The sequence below is a fragment of the Ambystoma mexicanum genome, chromosome 8, assembly GCF_040938575.1.
Source record: "Ambystoma mexicanum isolate Mex_15411 chromosome 8, UKY_AmexF1_1, whole genome shotgun sequence".
NCBI lineage: Eukaryota > Metazoa > Chordata > Amphibia > Caudata > Ambystomatidae > Ambystoma > Ambystoma mexicanum.
Genome location: NC_090929.1, coordinates 1,685,002,543 through 1,685,019,788, shown reverse-complemented (window position 1 = coordinate 1,685,019,788; position 17,246 = coordinate 1,685,002,543). Strand labels below are relative to the sequence as shown.

General features: G+C 45.2%; 1 protein-coding gene across 4 annotated transcripts in view; it reads right to left on the bottom strand.

Moving 5' to 3' along the window:
• LOC138473324 (deleted in malignant brain tumors 1 protein-like) overlaps positions 1-17,246 on the bottom strand; it is a 633,955-nt gene that overhangs the window by 1,137 nt on the left and 615,572 nt on the right. For all 4 annotated transcript variants that reach the window (XM_069611990.1, XM_069611993.1, XM_069611992.1 and 1 more), the window contains one exon: positions 2,334-2,722. In XM_069611990.1, the coding sequence (XP_069468091.1) occupies positions 2,334-2,722 (389 nt within the window). The remainder of the gene's footprint in view (positions 1-2,333; positions 2,723-17,246) is intronic.

Here is a 17,246-nt window from a genome sequence, read left to right as displayed (position 1 = left end):
GGGGTAGGAAGGAGGTTTGGAAGAAGGAAGAGTAGGAACGGACCGATGATGTAAGGGACGGAAGAAATGGGAACGGTGATCAGTGAAAAGGAGTGGCGGAGGGAAGAGGACGAGTAGAAGGTAGTGCGATAGAAAGGTTACATGGAGGAAAGGACCAGAAGAAAATGGAAATTAGAAGAAAAGATTATACAATTAAAATGAGATGCAGTTTGTTGTAAATATAGAAAATTGTACATTGCTTTCAAGAAAAATATCCAATGAAACAAGATTTCTCTGGCAGTGATCTGATAACAGCCATGTACCAGGGGAAAGGACTTTAGTTACTGACACAAGCACAGGATGGGAAGCCAGGGGACTAAGGACCAAGGACTGCATTGCACAGGGTGAGAAGCCGGGGGACTAGGGACCAAGGACTGCATTGCACAGGGTGAGAAGCCGGGGGACTAAGGACCAAGGACTGCATTGCACAGGGTGAGAAGCCGGGGGACTAAGGACCAAGGACTGCATTGCAAACCCCTACTGCACGGTGTGCTGACCAGCCGCTGCAGTCACAGCCACCAGCCATACTAGCCCTGCAGCCAAAAGGTCAACCATCGGTGGATAGGACACACCCACACCAAAAACATAGCAGTCTTTGCTGCCACAACCATGCCAAAGAACACATGATGTCACTTGTGTACAAAGTACTTCCTGCTCTGGTTACTTACCCAGCAGTGAGCTGGAAGGCCAAGCATAGTATTCAAGATTACAGCTCTTCTTTTCATAATTTGGTGCCCTCAACACTCAACCGGGGTTGTAAACATTTCTGAGTTCTCTCGCTGTTTCCATGGTGCTGAACCGTGAGCTTATAATATTATCAAACCTGAAACTGCCAATCTAGCTATCATCCAAATCAAGCAGCAACTACAATGTTATTATTATTTCTAATATTATTATTGGTATTATAATAGTTATTATTATGATACTGGCCCAATAGTGAAAGTATACTTAAGACTGTACTACCTTATAGGACTCCATAATTTACCATTGATCTATCCCATTTCAAAATGGCTGCCAAGTACTTCCGGGTGCTTTTGGGAATCCCTGCTTATGAAGGGTACTCTGAATGCTTCTATGATGCCAGGTCCTATTGCTTGCTCCTGGTAGCCTTCTGAACTCTTGACTTCTCGTCTTCTATTTCCTGACTGTTTTCTGCTATCACTAATCTAGCCTCCTGATTCCCTGCTGATCCAGTCCCCTGGAGTTCTTACGCCATCAGCTTTTAGGTTCTGCGGTTTATTTTTTCCTGGATATCACCCTGCCCTGTTTTACGTCTTCTGAAGCTGGAGTCATCGTCATCAGTTTCCTGCTGTTACACTGGCTCTGTATACCCTGGGTTAATGGAAATTGAATGCTGAGACATGATTAATGAAGTGTATGAAAAGGGGATGGGGATGTGGGATGCCTGGATTAGCAAAATGACTTCTACTTTCACAGCCCATTGCAACAAAGTGATATTTTTTTGGACAGTTTCAAATGGAATAGAATGTTCCTTTTTTCTTTCTGATGAAATACTAAATATCAGTAGGCATGTGTTCGGCATCCCAGCCAATGGGGAGGCTCAGAGCGGGGGCATTACCATATGATAATCCCGCAGCTAAGAGCCTCCTCAGGGCTGGAGTCTGGGATCTCCCCCTACCCCGCTTTGTGTCAGATTTCTCCCCCCCTCACTCCCTCCTCACTTACCTTCTTCATTCTGGTCCTGATCTGGAGTGTGCACGCTGGGACCAGTCCCGGCATGTCCACTCCTGATCTGCGACATCCCGCCATGGAAAAAGAGAAGGGACTACCCTACTCCCGTTCCATGGTGGCCATCTTTCTTTTGGGAGTTGTGAAACGTTTCACAACTCGTAAAATATTCTATTAGTACCCCTTTCGAAACGGGCCGGAGTACTAATAGCAATAAACCCCAAGCTGGGGGGGCATTACTGCTTCAGGTAATGCCCTTGGGCATGGGTTAAGGTACTCTCTTCGCTTGGGCCTGTAACTATGGGCCCTGGGGCATTACCTGAAGCAGTAATGCCTCCCGAACTAGGGGATTATTGCTTTAATGGTGTCCACGCTGGTTCTTGGTGCTTTCTATATTTAAAGTGAATAAAAGGAAATACATTGATTTCCTTTTGATCATTCAATTTTTGTGATATCCAAAACCAGGATTAAACCTGCGAACTTCTGGTTCCAAAGCTGGCAAGACATTTAGTCACCTCCTGTGGCAGAAATGTATGGAAGGGATCAGCTAGATTTGATGGTACAGTATAAATGTATCCCACATTTGAAGACATGATCTTTCTTACCCATTCTCGATTAAGATGTAGGTCTCTGATGTGGAATTTGCGGGATCTGGAGTGGCTTCACATGTGTCCAAGAACAATTGCAAGCTATGGTCAGAGCTCTCGATGGTGGCCTGGAGGTACAGCTCCTGGTTCAAGCTGACATAGTACGGCGATTGCATGACCCGTTGATAGAAGGACGAAGACTGGTAGAAGGAAACGTTCACATCGTAATGACCGTACTGCGTTCTACTGAGCTCCATCGTGTCGTCCGCTATGTACATGAACTCCACCGCTGTCTCTGGGTACATCCGACAGTGCAAATCCACACTCAGCTTCTTCTGGCGCGTGACTGGTCCCACAGAAGGATAGACACGGAGGGTGTTGGAGTATGTGATTGTGCCGTTTTCAACCTGTAGAACATGAAGATGGCTCACTCTCTGTATAATGTGCTGTGAGCTCTCAACAGCCTTCTGGCAATGCAAAACATTGACACTGGACACACCCACAAAGACCAACCTTTTCACACACAAAACATGGACTCTTTTCTGAGTTGCTTAGGACCAAAGCCGAGTACCAGTGCATCAGACGATTTACTGAGTTGCTCAAACAAGGCTTAAATAAGGTCGAGCCACAATCAGCCTCAGCAGGTTCGATCTTTGTCACAATCAGTACATGTGTGGGGCCTCCGATACTTGTTCTGGCTTCAGCCAAGTCCCCTTTTATTGAAGACCAGGGCTGAAGTTGAGCTTCACTCGCCACAGGGCTCAAGTATCACAAGAAGGCTACCTCTGAGTTACAAGCCAGATTAAGCAATGGCCGAATTCCTCAAAAGCAATATTCCTTCTCCAGAGGCTCTAGAATACATGCATCAAAACATCTGGGTCCCGCAAGCAATATATAGCCCTTCCTCGTACCCTTGCCAGAGGCTCTAGAATACATGCATCAAAACATCTGGGTCTTGGCAGCAATATATAGCCCAGACTCGTACCCTTGCCAGAGGCTCTAGAATACATGCATCAAAATATCTGGGTCCCTCTAGCAATATATAGCCCTTCCTCGTACCCTTGCCAGAGGCTCTAGAATACATGCATCAAAACATCTGGGTCCTGGCAGCAACATTTAGCCCTTCCTCGTACCCTTGGCAGAGGTTCTAGAATACATGCATCAAAACATTTGGGTCCTGGCAGCAACATGTAGCCCTTCCTCGTACCCTTGGCAGAGGTTCTAGAATACATGCATCAAAACATTTGGGTCCTGGCAGCAATATATAGTACTTCCTCGTACCCTTGGCAGAGGCTCTACAATACATGCACCATAACATCTGGGTCCTGGCAGCAATATATAGTCCTTCCTCATACCCTTGGCAGAGGCTCTAGAATACATGCATCAAAACATCTTAGTCCTGGCAGCAATATATAGCCCTTCTTCTTTCCCTTGGCAGAGGTTCTAGAATACATGCATCAAAATATCTTGGTCCTGGTAGCAATATATAGATCTGCCACGCACCCTTGGCAGAGGCTCAAGAATATATTCATTAAAAAAACTGGGACCTGGCAGCCATATATAGCCCTTCCTCATACCCTTGGCAGAGGCTCTGGAATATATGCATCAAAACATCTGGGTCCTGGCAGCAATATATAGCCCTGCCACATACCCTTGGCAGAGGCTCTAGAATATATGCATCAAAACAACTGGGACCTGGCAGCAATGTATAGCTCTGCCTCATACCCTTGGCAGAGGCTCTAGAATTCATGCATCAAAACATCTGATCATGGCAGCAATATATAGCCATTCCTGGTGCCCTTGGCAGAGGCTCTAGAATACAGGCATCAAAACATCTGGGTCTTGGCAGCCATACATAGCCCTTCCTCAGAACCTTGGCAGAGGCTCTAGAATACATGCATTAAAACATCTGGGTCCTGGTAGCAATATGTAGCCCTGCCTCATACCCTTGGCAGAGGTTTTAGAATACATGCATAAAAACATCTGGTCCTGGCAGCAATGTATAGCCCTTCCTCATACCCTTAGCAGAGGCTCTAGAATACAGGCATCAAAAAACCTGGGTCCTGGCAGCAATATAGCCCTGCCTCATTCCCTTGGCAGAGGTTCTACAATACATGCATCAAAACATCTGATCCTGGCAGCAGTTTATAGCCCTTCCTCGTACCCTTGCCAGAGGCTCTAGAATGCATGCATCAAAACATCTCGGTCCTGGCAGCAATTTATAGCCCTTCCTCATACCCTTGGCAGAGGCTCTAGAATACATGCATCAACACATCAGGGTCTTGGCAGCAATATATAGCCCTGCCTCATACCCTTGGCAGAGGTTCTAGAATACATGCATCAAAACATCTGGGTCCTGGCAGAAATATATAGCCCTTCATCATTCCCTTGGCAGAGGTTCTAGAATATATGCATCAAAACATCTGGGACCTGGCAGCAATATATAGCCCTGTCACGCACCCTTGGCAGAGGCTCTACAATATATGCATCAAAACATCTGGGTCCTGGCAGCAATACATAGCCCTGCCACGTACCCTTGGCAGAGGTTCTAGAATACATGCATCAAAACATCTGGGTCCTGGAAGCAATATATAGCCCTGCCATGTTCCCTTGGCAGTGGCTCTAGAATGCATGCATCAAAACATCTGGGTCCTGCCAGCAATATATAGTCCTTCCTCTTACCCTTGGCAGAGGCTTTAAAATGCATGCATCAAAACATCTGTGTCCTGGCAGCAATATATAGCCCTGCCTCATACCCATGGCAGAGGCTCTAGAATACATGCATTAAAACATCTGGGTCCTGGCAGCAATATATAGCCCTTACTCACACCCTTGACAGAGGCTCTAAAATACATGCATCAAAACATCTGTGTCCTGGCAGCAATATATAGCCCTGCCTCATACCCATGGCAGAGGCTCTAGAATACATGCATTAAAACATCTGGGTCCTGGCAGCAATATATAGCCCTGCCTCATACCCATGGCAGAGGCTCTAGAATACATGCATTAAAACATCTGGGTCCTGGCAGCAATATATAGCCCTGTCACGCACCCTTGGCAGAGGCTCTAGAATACATGCATCAAAACATCTGGGTCCTGGCATCAATATATAGCCCTTCCTCATTCCCTTGGCAGAGGTTCTAGAATATATGCATCAAAACATCTGGGTCCTGGCAGCAATATATAGCCCTGCCACGTACCCTTGGCAGAGGTTCTAGAATATATGCATCAAAACATCTGGGTCCTGGCAGCAATATATAGCCCTTCCTCGTACCCTTGCCAGAGGTTCTAGAATATATACATCAAAACATCTGGGACCTTGCAGCAATATATAGCCCTGTCACGCACCCTTGGCAGAGGCTCTACAATATATGCATCAAAACATCTGGGTCCCGGCAGCAATACATAGCCCTGCCACGTACCCTTGGCAGAGGTTCTAGAATACATGCATCAAAACATCTGGGTCCTGTAAGCAATATATAGCCCTGCCATGTTCCCTTGGCAGTGGCTCTAGAATGCATGCATCAAAACATCTGGGTCCTGCCAGCAATATATAGCCCTTCCTCTTACCCTTGGCAGAGGCTCTAAAATGCATGCATCAAAACATCTGTGTCCTGGCAGCAATATATAGCCCTGCCTCATACCCATGGCAGAGGCTCTAGAATACATGCATTAAAACATCTGGGTCCTGGCAGCAATATATAGCCCTGCCTCATACCCATGGCAGAGGCTCTAGAATACATGCATTAAAACATCTGGGTCCTGGCAGCAATATATAGCCCTGTCACGCACCCTTGGCAGAGGCTCTAGAATACATGCATCAAAACATCTGGGTCCTGGCAGCAATATATAGCCCTTCCTCATTCCCTTGGCAGAGGCTCTAGAATACATGCATCAACACATCAGGGTCTTGGCAGCAATATATAGCCCTGCCTCATACCCTTGGCAGAGGTTCTAGAATACATGCATCAAAACATCTGGGTCCTGGAAGCAATATATAGCCCTGCCATGTTCCGTTGGCAGTGGCTCTAGAATGCATGCATCAAAACATCTGGGTCCTGCCAGCAATATATAGCCCTTCCTCTTACCCTTGGCAGAGGCTCTAAAATGCATGCATCAAAACATCTGTGTCCTGGCAGCAATATATAGCCCTGCCTCATACCCATGGCAGAGGCTCTAGAATACATGCATTAAAACATCTGGGTCCTGGCAGCAATATATAGCCCTTACTCACACCCTTGACAGAGGTTCTAGAATAGATGCATCAAAACATCTGTGTCCTGGCAGCAATATATAGCCCTGCCTCATACCCATGGCAGAGGCTCTAGAATACATGCATTAAAACATCTGGGTCCTGGCAGCAATATATAGCCCTGCCTCATACCCATGGCAGAGGCTCTAGAATACATGCATTAAAACATCTGGGTCCTGGCAGCAATATATAGACCTGTCACGCACCCTTGGCAGAGGCTCTAGAATGCATGCATCAAAACATCTGGGTCCTGCCAGCAATATATAGCCCTTCCTCTTACCCTTGGCAGAGGCTCTAAAATGCATGCATCAAAACATCTGTGTCCTGGCAGCAATATATAGCCCTGCCTCATACCCATGGCAGAGGCTCTAGAATACATGCATTAAAACATCTGGGTCCTGGCAGCAATATATAGCCCTTACTCACACCCTTGACAGAGGTTCTAGAATACATGCATCAAAACATCTGTGTCCTGGCAGCAATATATAGCCCTGCCTCATACCCATGGCAGAGGCTCTAGAATACATGCATTAAAACATCTGGGTCCTGGCAGCAATATATAGCCCTGCCTCATACCCATGGCAGAGGCTCTAGAATACATGCATTAAAACATCTGGGTCCTGGCAGCAATATATAGACCTGTCACGCACCCTTGGCAGAGGCTCTAGAATGCATGCATCAAAACATCTGGGTCCTGCCAGCAATATATAGCCCTTCCTCTTACCCTTGGCAGAGGCTCTAAAATGCATGCATCAAAACATCTGTGTCCTGGCAGCAATATATAGCCCTGCCTCATACCCATGGCAGAGGCTCTAGAATACATGCATTAAAACATCTGGGTCCTGGCAGCAATATATAGCCCTTACTCACACCCTTGACAGAGGTTCTAGAATACATGCATCAAAACATCTGTGTCCTGGCAGCAATATATAGCCCTGCCTCATACCCATGGCAGAGGCTCTAGAATACATGCATTAAAACATCTGGGTCCTGGCAGCAATATATAGCCCTGCCATGTTCCCTTGGCAGAGGCTCTAGAATGCATGCATCAAAACATCTGGGTCCTGGCAACAATATATAGCCTTTCCTCGTACCCTTGGCAGAGGCTCTAGAATACATGCATCAAAACATCTGGGTCCTGGCAGCAATATATAGCCCTTCCTCATTCCCTTGGCAGAGGTTCTAGAATATATGCATCAAAACATCTGGGTCCTGGCAGCAATATATAGCCCTGCCACGTACCCTTGGCAGAGGTTCTAGAATATATGCATCAAAACATCTGGGTCCTGGCAGCAATATATAGCCTTTGCTCGTACCCTTGGCATTATTTTAAAGCTTCTGAATATGATGAATATGCCAATGACGGAGACCGATGAGTGCAGGTAAGTAGCTTTACCTTCCTTGTTAGGGAGGGGGTTTCCCCGCACTTTGGTACCATGCGTTATAGATCTGAGGGGTGTGGAAATACGATAAACTATTTACTTGGACAGTTTCCGAAATCCATCTTAACTCGTCCCTCTTCACAATATATCTGCCTTTGAAAGTCTCTTTCCTCTCTCGAATACTCTGCCACTCATTGTTCCCAGTCCACTTTTCCCTTTGTCAGTTTGTTCCCTTAGATCCAGGTCCATATTTCCCTGTATTATTAGGGTATAGGCACCAAAGGGAAGCCAATGTGCTCCGATGGAGATGGTTGCCATGGCCACATTTCTTTATCATTCTCTTCCCTTTCCCAGTTCTTTCCTGCGGCAAAGGCTGACCTTTGCTGAGCTGTGTGACCCGCTTTCTCTTGTATTCCTCATCAGGAACATTCCTTGATTCTCTGGTGAGCTTCCTGTTCCCAACTTTCCTCTTTTACATGTAATTTGTTTTTTTTCAGTCTGGATTCAGGCCCCATCACTCTACGGAAACTGCACTTCTGTTCCTCTTCTGCCCACTAATCACTCATCCCTCCTTGTACTTCTTGCTGTCGATATGGCCAATCACACTATCCTTCTCTCCTCTCTTTTAATATGGTTCCTTGGCCTCAGTGTTACAATGATTTCATTCCTACCACACCGGCTGCACTTCTTCTGTTTCATGGGCTGGTCATACTTCTTTTACTTTTCGGCTTTTGCACGGTGTCCCCCCAGGGTCAGTTCTTGGTCCTCTTCTCTTTTCTCTTTACTCCTCCCCTCTTGGTTTTCCTACCATCTCTATGTTGATGATTCACAAATGTATTTATCTGTTCCTTTTTTTCTGATTCTATTCTTTTTTCAGTCTCTGCCTGTCTTCTTGCGATTCAATCTTGGATGTCGTCTTATTATTTACATCTCAATCCCTCTAAGACAGGTTCTGTTTTTTCCTCCCTCAACTATCCCTTCTCCTCTCTCTTCCCCTTCCCTTTCCTTTCCTCCTTCCTTTTTAAAAAAAGTTTTATTGGTTAAAAAAAGGATTTTTTTAACATAAACCTTTACCCTTATTACATAAACTTTTAGCATTTACATCACAGTCAAATGGAAGAACAATGTAAAACCTTCATTTGCTTTCATTATTACATTCCCATTCATTCCAATACATCCTTATCATTCAATCTCGTTCACTAACATTCCTAAACACTGTAATTAAACTATAATTAAACTTCCCTTTTCTTCCACAGTAACCTTTGTCACTACATCACAATTCTTAAGCCTAGATATCAATCATTTACACCTTTAAACTCTGTTCTCTCTTCATCTTTAGGACTCTTTCAATGAATTTCAGTACTGCAATTATTAAGCTGATCTTTTCCCCCATAATAACCCAAGCCCACCAATCATTCAGACTCAAGGTACCTTCTCCCATCGCATAGCCGGCTAAGTTAAGTTCCCTAATTTCTTTTAATGAGTCACATACTGTTAACCAATGGCATAGCGTCTCCACCATGTCATTCTTCTTACAAAAACTGCATTTGTCATTTTTAATACCTGGCATTTTCCGAGCCCACCAAACCTCTCCAGTGGCAAGACTATTAAGTCTACACCTAAGGAGCATATTGCGATAGTGTTGTGATGGACATTTCTGTAGATAACTTGGGATGGAGTTTAAACCATTCCTTTCAGAAGTTCTTGCACAACTTAGTTTCACTTGATCGCATTGTTCCACAGTACTAATCCAATCACAGTCTCGCAATTTCTGCTTGACTTTGGTTGGATTAATCTCCAGAAAGTTGGGACTAATATCGTTCTGTTTTAGAATCCTTTCAATCTTTCCTTTCCACAGGGTTACATACTTGTCTTCAATATTTTTAAAGGGATAAAAGATCGTACAAGGGTCTATATTTGTTTCATATTTACACTTCCTATATAAGGCCACTGATTTCCATTGGACCATAGATTCAAGTGATTGAAGCTTTAATTCTTGCCTAACTGTGCCCATGGGCACTGCATTAGGGAGTCGCAGTAATGTTCGCCAAAATAGACCCTCCAATTTCTCCCATGTTTCCCAGGGTAGATGTAATATAGCCTCAGCACCATAGGTCAAGACTTGAGCAATTTTCTGTTTGTAGAAAGACAGAATAGGAATCATTGTAAATTGGCCAAAGTTCCCATGGAATATTCATCCCTCGTTATTAGAGTGGTCAGTCGAGATCTCAGGTGAATAAAATGCCCCTGGTTGCTAATACTTCTATTTATTACACTTCCCAAATAGGTCATTGTGTCCACTGCTTCCAGGGCCTCGACCTCCACACTCCAAGTAAGCTTTTCTACTTTCTTTCCATCGGCCGATTTCATTTCAAGCACCTTAGATTTTCTCACATTCATCTTCATGCCATTCTCTCTCAAATACAGATTGAATGCATTAATACTACGCTGCAGACCAATCGGGGTTAAGTCTAAAAAGACTCGGTCGACTGGAACTGGCATGCCATTGATCTTAGGCGGGAAGGCAATGACATCTCTCTGTCATGACGGTGGCCATAACAGTGCCCATTCACCCAGCGGTATTACGGACATGCTCAGACTGCAATACAGGTTGATATAAAATAGTATCAGGGGAGACAGCTAACGGGACACATTTATTCGCTGTCTTAGTGCATGTATTATAGTACTGTGAGCAGTTTTGTGGTTAGTCCTGCATCACATGAAAAGACTGATATACCCAAAAGCTATGGCCTCACACAGCAGCCACTCCAGAGGACACGGACACACCAGAAACAAACTGGCACTAACCGGCTAGTCTATAACGCGCCGGTGCTATCGCGCCTGAACTACAAACAAGTAGTCCTGAATGACTACAAAAGTGGTGGGGATTGTAGTTCGCTAGCCGACTACCAATAAGCCTGGTTCTTTCTCCTTAGTTCACCAGCACAGTGCAGGAGGAGACCAGGTAATTTAAAAATGTTACCAACATGAATTTAAAACACAATATATGTTATACAGAAAATAAAAAAGTGAAACGAGCAGCAGCAACATTTCTATAAGATCAAATACAATTAAAACAATTCTAATTCAGTCAGAGTAAAATTCTAACACTCATGCACTCAATACTTATCTAAAAGCAAAGTGAACAGAAGCTGAATGGAATGGAGAGAATCAAAGATCATCTGGTGGATGAAGTATTTCAAGATAAAATAGTTTGTCTACGTGTATTTGTACATAAAATACGGATGAAGGAAAAGGTGTACCAGTGGCTCAAAAACTGTGCAGCATTCCGTTGACGACGAGAGAAGAGCTTTAACAGGAAATTAAGATGTTACAAGAGGAAGGCATCATAGAAAGCATCAGTATGCATCAGAGTGGGTGTCTCCTCTGGTTGTGCTGAGAAAGACCTCTGGAAAACTGAGAATCTGTGTAGACATGAGGGAATTAAACAAGTGTGTGGTCCCGGAGAGGCACCCATTACCAAACATCCAAGAAATGATATTCACCATAGGCCCTGCAAAATATTTTTCCATGTTATACCTCACCTCTGCATATCATCAGGCGAGGCTGCACGAAGATTCAAGATGTTTGACAGATTTCATCACCCCAAAGGGGTTGTTCCAATACAAATGCATGCCATTTGGGCTTGTAACAGCTGTCTCTGTTTTTCAAAAAATTATGCATTGACTGTTTGATGGAGATGAGGCAATGTTATGCCTCCAAGATGGCATTTTCGTCTGTGCAAATGATCTGCATGTTCACAATGAAAGGTTGGAGGGTGTGTTCAAGAAACTGCATGATGCAGGGATGAGGTTGAGCCGAGAAAAGGGCAATATCCACAGGCGAGAGATTGAATATCTGGAACATGTCATCTCCGCAGAAGGCATAAGTCCCAGGAAACATCTGGCAGAGGCCATTGAGCTGATGCCAAGCCCCACATGCCATGAACATGTGCCGACATTTCTTGAAATGGCCTAGTATTATTCAAAGTTTATTCATAATTTTGCAAAACACACCATTGCCATGCCTGAGTGAATCAAATTAAGGGGACATTTGTTTGGGATGAAATTTGTGAGGAATAATTCAAGAACATTAAAGGAGCATTGGCAAGTGTGCCTGCACTACAGAATTTCTGGAGGGGCAGAAAAAAAGTCATAACAACAGACACCAGCAATGATGGCCTGGGGGAAGTCATGGCGCAAGAAGAAGGCGGGAAATAGTTCCACATTGCCTTTGCCTTCAGACTGTTGAAAGGTGCTGAGAAAAACTATGCCACAATTGAGAAAGAGGCACTAGCAATCACATGGGCGGCCGAGAAATTGAGAAGTTTTATCTGGGGAACAAACTTTGAATTTCACAACGACAACAAGCCACTGGTGGGGAGGAGATAATAACTTCCAAAGGGTTGGGCAAAGTTTCAGCCCAAATCAGAACATGGATGCCCTGTCTCCAACAGTATAATTGCATTGTTAAGTACATAACAGGAGTGAGAAATGATGCTGCAAACTGCTTATCGAGGAAGACATCAGTAGAAGAACCAGGAGATGAAGAGAAAGATCAATACATGGTTCTGGAGGTTTCCTCCCCACCCCTTCCCCGGGAGGAATGGGAAGACGCCATGAGACGAGATGTCAGTTTGTATAAAGTGAGGCAGCAATTGGAGGAGGATAAACCTAATGGAAGAGTATTTGAAGACCTGGGATTGTCCTCTTTCTGGAATTTGAGGGACGACCTGTGTGTCCAGGGTGGAATGTTGAAGAGTGGTGACAATTATTCCACCTGAAGGAGTGTGAGATCGTTTCATAGAACTTGGACATGAAAGCCGCCAGGGCATCGTAAAAACTAAACAGAGAATAAGAAACAACTACTGGTCGCCAGCCTGTGAGCTACAGATTGAGAGGATCATATGAAATGACATCCTTTGTAATAAAAGTGAGAAAGTGTGTGTGGGTTCCAGACATCCCATGGTGGTACCAGATGTCCCAGAGCGGCCTTGGGATGAGTTGGGGATGGATGTGCCCGGTCTCATTTTGAGCGATGGCGTGCAGTCATTCTGTCTGGTGGTGATAGACCTACTTATCAGATGCGTAGATGTTTTAATTAAGCCACATGTGACAACGAGAAGTGTGATTGAATTTTTGGAGGAGGTTTGTGCTTGTGAGGGATATCCGAGTTTCATACCGATGGACATTGGGTCACAATTCAGGTTGAGAGAAATGAAGGAGAATTTTTGCATGCACTCCATAGCGCACAGGATAATGATAATGATGTGTTATTTATATAGCGCCTTAATCCAAAGCGCTTTACAGAGCACATATTTACATACAATATCACCCAACCGAAATTGGTACTCATTCCTTCCACATGTTTACCCCTCATTGCACCACTGGAATTTCCGCATTTGAGCACAGCAGGGGCAGACAAGTGAATGCCAAACTATTGCCGCATGAATGGGTAGAGCTCCTGTGTTAGACGGAAAGTGTGGTGGAGAATAGCCGGAGAATTCAATCAAGAAACAAGTTGGTACGTGACAGTTCTGGTGCGAAGAAGGGCAGCATTCTCCCTGCCATGGGATTTGGTGAGAGTCAAGTTGCCTCTGGCCCTTTGGGAAGGGGGTTGCAAGTGGTTAGAGAAGTGTTCACGCCACGCATGCCATTAGGTTGGAAGATGGCAGAGTGTGGAACATGGAGAGGGTGACATTGATGAGATGGAGAATTGATGGTGTGGAGTGTGTTGCCGGTGAGAGTGATGCCGGTGTGAGTGACAAAACCAACAGGTGGACTGGCACTCCGTTCAAGGTCTGGAAGGTGGTATCGGTTATGTGTAGAAGAAGACCGGGCAATTTCCTAGGAAATTTGGCAGAACTTTGTGAGGAGAAGGGGATGTGTAGTCTGGCTTGCATTTGAAGGAGCCACATGAAGCCTGTGTGACTCGGAGGGTCCTGAGTAGCAATGCTGGAGGCGGCAGACGGCTGGAGATGGGAAGCAGAAGGACGTGGGGGCAGGTCGGGCTCTTTGTACATCTTTACTTATAAATAAATCTATTTTTTTCTTCCTGCCGCTCTCCTGCTCCTCCATACTACACTGTGCCACAGGATTCCCTGGACACTCTTCAAGCTCTTTCGGGCCGAATGAATAGATTCTGATAAACACTGGTTTGCGTCAAGGAACCGGGATCCCCCACACACATTCTCATGAGTACGGACAGGCCCACTAATCCCCAGTTGTTTTCTGCGCCAATTTGCGGAATCGGACATACTAAGATGACCATGACTCTATTAATCAGCTGGGGAGGTTGCTGCTCGTCCCAGTAGCATAAGAATTACCGCTGAGAAACCAGTCCAGAAGACAACAAAAGACCTACGTCTGGTAAAAAGGGCGTGGTTTCCTTCACCTTTCTATACCTCATAAACTTTCTGAAAATGGTTTAATGGGTATCCACAATGGCTCAGGATAAACAATAAACAGGATGCAATGGACATGCATGTCCCTCACCACCAGTGTGCAGATAGCGCTTGGAGGACCAGAGTTAGCGCTATCCTTTGGGAGCATAGATTGCAAGGAAAAGGCTTGTAAAGGCGCTCACAGAGCGACCTGAACTGCACTCATTCAATGCGACACTAGAATCTGAACACCTCTGGGGCGCTGCAATCAGAGCTGGCTCCCCAGAAAAGCACCTCTGGGTACTGCCCCCAAACCCTGAGGACTGAAGGGTGCTCCTAACGGGACATAGATTGAGCTATGCTATGAGGGATCACCCTGAATACCAATTCATAGTATAGAAATATCGGCGGAGCCGGGTGTGGGGCTCCCTCGTCGCCGCAGGAGTCTAGGAACATCACCAGCCTGGTCTGGAGACACCCCCGTGAAACCTCTTGCACCAACACCTCCTTCTTCAGCTTTCTCCTCATCAACCTACCCTGAACTAAATCCTCTTAGCCTCACTTCTAAGACTGTGCCACTGCAGAGGACAAAGCTTTACAATCCAATGACCCCTTGGGGGGCTCTCGCTGTAAGTCAAGGGCACGTAAAGACCTAGATCTTTGCACAGGGGCCGATATCAATATGAACACTGGCTCTCCGGCCTGCCAGGCACTGACTTTGTAGCTCTGTGTTTCTTTTCAACCAGCGCCTTTAGGCCCTTGGGCTCAGTGGACTTTACAAATGCACAAATAAATAAATAATTAAATACATAAATAAATAAGTAAAAGGGTAACCCTCTGAAAATAAGCCACTGCCACTTAATTGAAAATACGCCGACAATACACACACATATAGATCTACTTTAAGTCAGGGGATAGAATAGAAGCTCCCTTTGCGTGAGTGCGCATGGTCCAATACTACCAAGAAACCCACCCCCAGTGTTAGATTCCAAGTGGGGAGCACACACGATTCCCTGCATGTAGCCGTAACATGCGCTACAGTTTGCCCAGAGGGAAATGCATTTGGCAAAGGCCCCTTTCATCTGATCAGCCAATGATTAAAGAGAAAAATAGGCAAACAATACTAAAGAAAATAAAATTGGGCTCAGCCTTAGTTTCAATTTCCTAGAAACCCTACATATCACCCTATCCATGGCTTCCATGGCTAGGCTCTGGTCACTAGGTGTAAGAGTCAATTGAAAGAGCAGCTGTGTGCTACAGTGAGAAAGAGCTTGAGGGGATCATTTGCACCTTTCAAAACATGCTGAATGCAAAACAAGTCCTAACTTTGTTTCTGTGCGTACTACAGATACATCCCTGCAGAAAACATGTTTAGTTTGCCATATATGTACCCCCCTAGCAGGTATGTGCTGTGATTGACTTTCCTCCTTGGTCTCAACATCCTGGTTGCATGAGGTGTGAATGCAAGGTATGAGGTCATGAATGGAATGCTGGGAGTATGAGCGGAATGTTGAGTGGGAAGGTGACTCCACTCAGGGCAGTTGGAAGATGTAGCCTGGGTGGTGGGAGCCAGTGGGCTCCCCTCTGTACTTCCCCATCTCCTAAATGTACCTGATGATCTATGCTACCTGATTAAAGTAACCTGAAGAATACCTGCGGCCTGCCAGTGTATCCTTTATGAGTAACCCTGAAGTAGCATAGCAACATGCCCGACACAATGCTATTCCCATGAACTATCATCCTTGAGGCTGCACCTGATTAAAGTAACCAGAAGAATACCTGCGGCCAGCAAGTGTATCCTTTATGAGTAACCCTGAAGTAGCATAGCAACATGCCAGACACAATGCTATTCCCATGAATTATCATCCTTGAGGCTGCACCTGATTAAAGTAACCTGAAGAATGCCTGTGGCCTGCCAGTCTATCCTTTATGAGTAACCCTGAAGTAGCATAACAGCATGCCAGACACAATGCTATTCCCATGAATTATTATCCTTCAGGCTGCACCTGATTAAAGTAACCTGAAGAATACCTGCGGCCTGCCAGTGTATGAGTAACCCTGAAGTAGCATAACAACATGCCCGACACAATGCTATTCCCATAAATTATCATCCTTGAGGCTGCACCTGATTAAAGTAACCTGAAGAATACCTGTGGCCTGCCAGTGTATCCTTTATAGGTAACCCTGAAGTAGCATAGCAACATTCCAGACACAATGCTATTCCCATGAATTATCATACTTGAGGCTGCACCTGATTAAAGTAACCTGACGAATACCTGCGGCCTGCCAGTGTATCCTTTATGAGTAACCCTGGTGTAGCATAACAGCATGCCAGACACAATGCTATTCCCATGAATTATCATCCTTGAGGCTGCACCTGATTAAAGTAACCTGAAGAATACCTGCGGCCTGCCAGTGTATGAGTAACCCTGAAGTAGCATAGCAACATGCCAGACACAATGCTATTCCCATGAATTATCATCCTTGAGGCTGCACCTGATTAAAGTAACCTGACGAATACCTGCGGCCTGCCAGTGTATCCTTTATGAGTAACCCTGAAGTAGCATAGCAACATGCCAGACACAATGCTATTCCCATGAATTATCATCCTTGAGGCTGCACCTGATTAAAGTACCCTGAAGAATACCTGTGGCCTGCCAGTGTATCCTTTATGAGTAACCCTGAAGTAGCATAGCAACATGCCAGACACAATGCTATTCCCATGAATTATCATCCTTGAGGCTGCACCTGATTAAAGTACCCTGAAGAATACCTGTGGCCTGCCAGTGTATCCTTTATGAGTAACCCTGAAGTAGCATAACAGCATGCCAGACACAATGCTATTCCCATGAATTATCATCCTTGAGGCTGCACCTGATTAAAGTAACCAGAAGAATACCTGCAGCCTGCCAGTG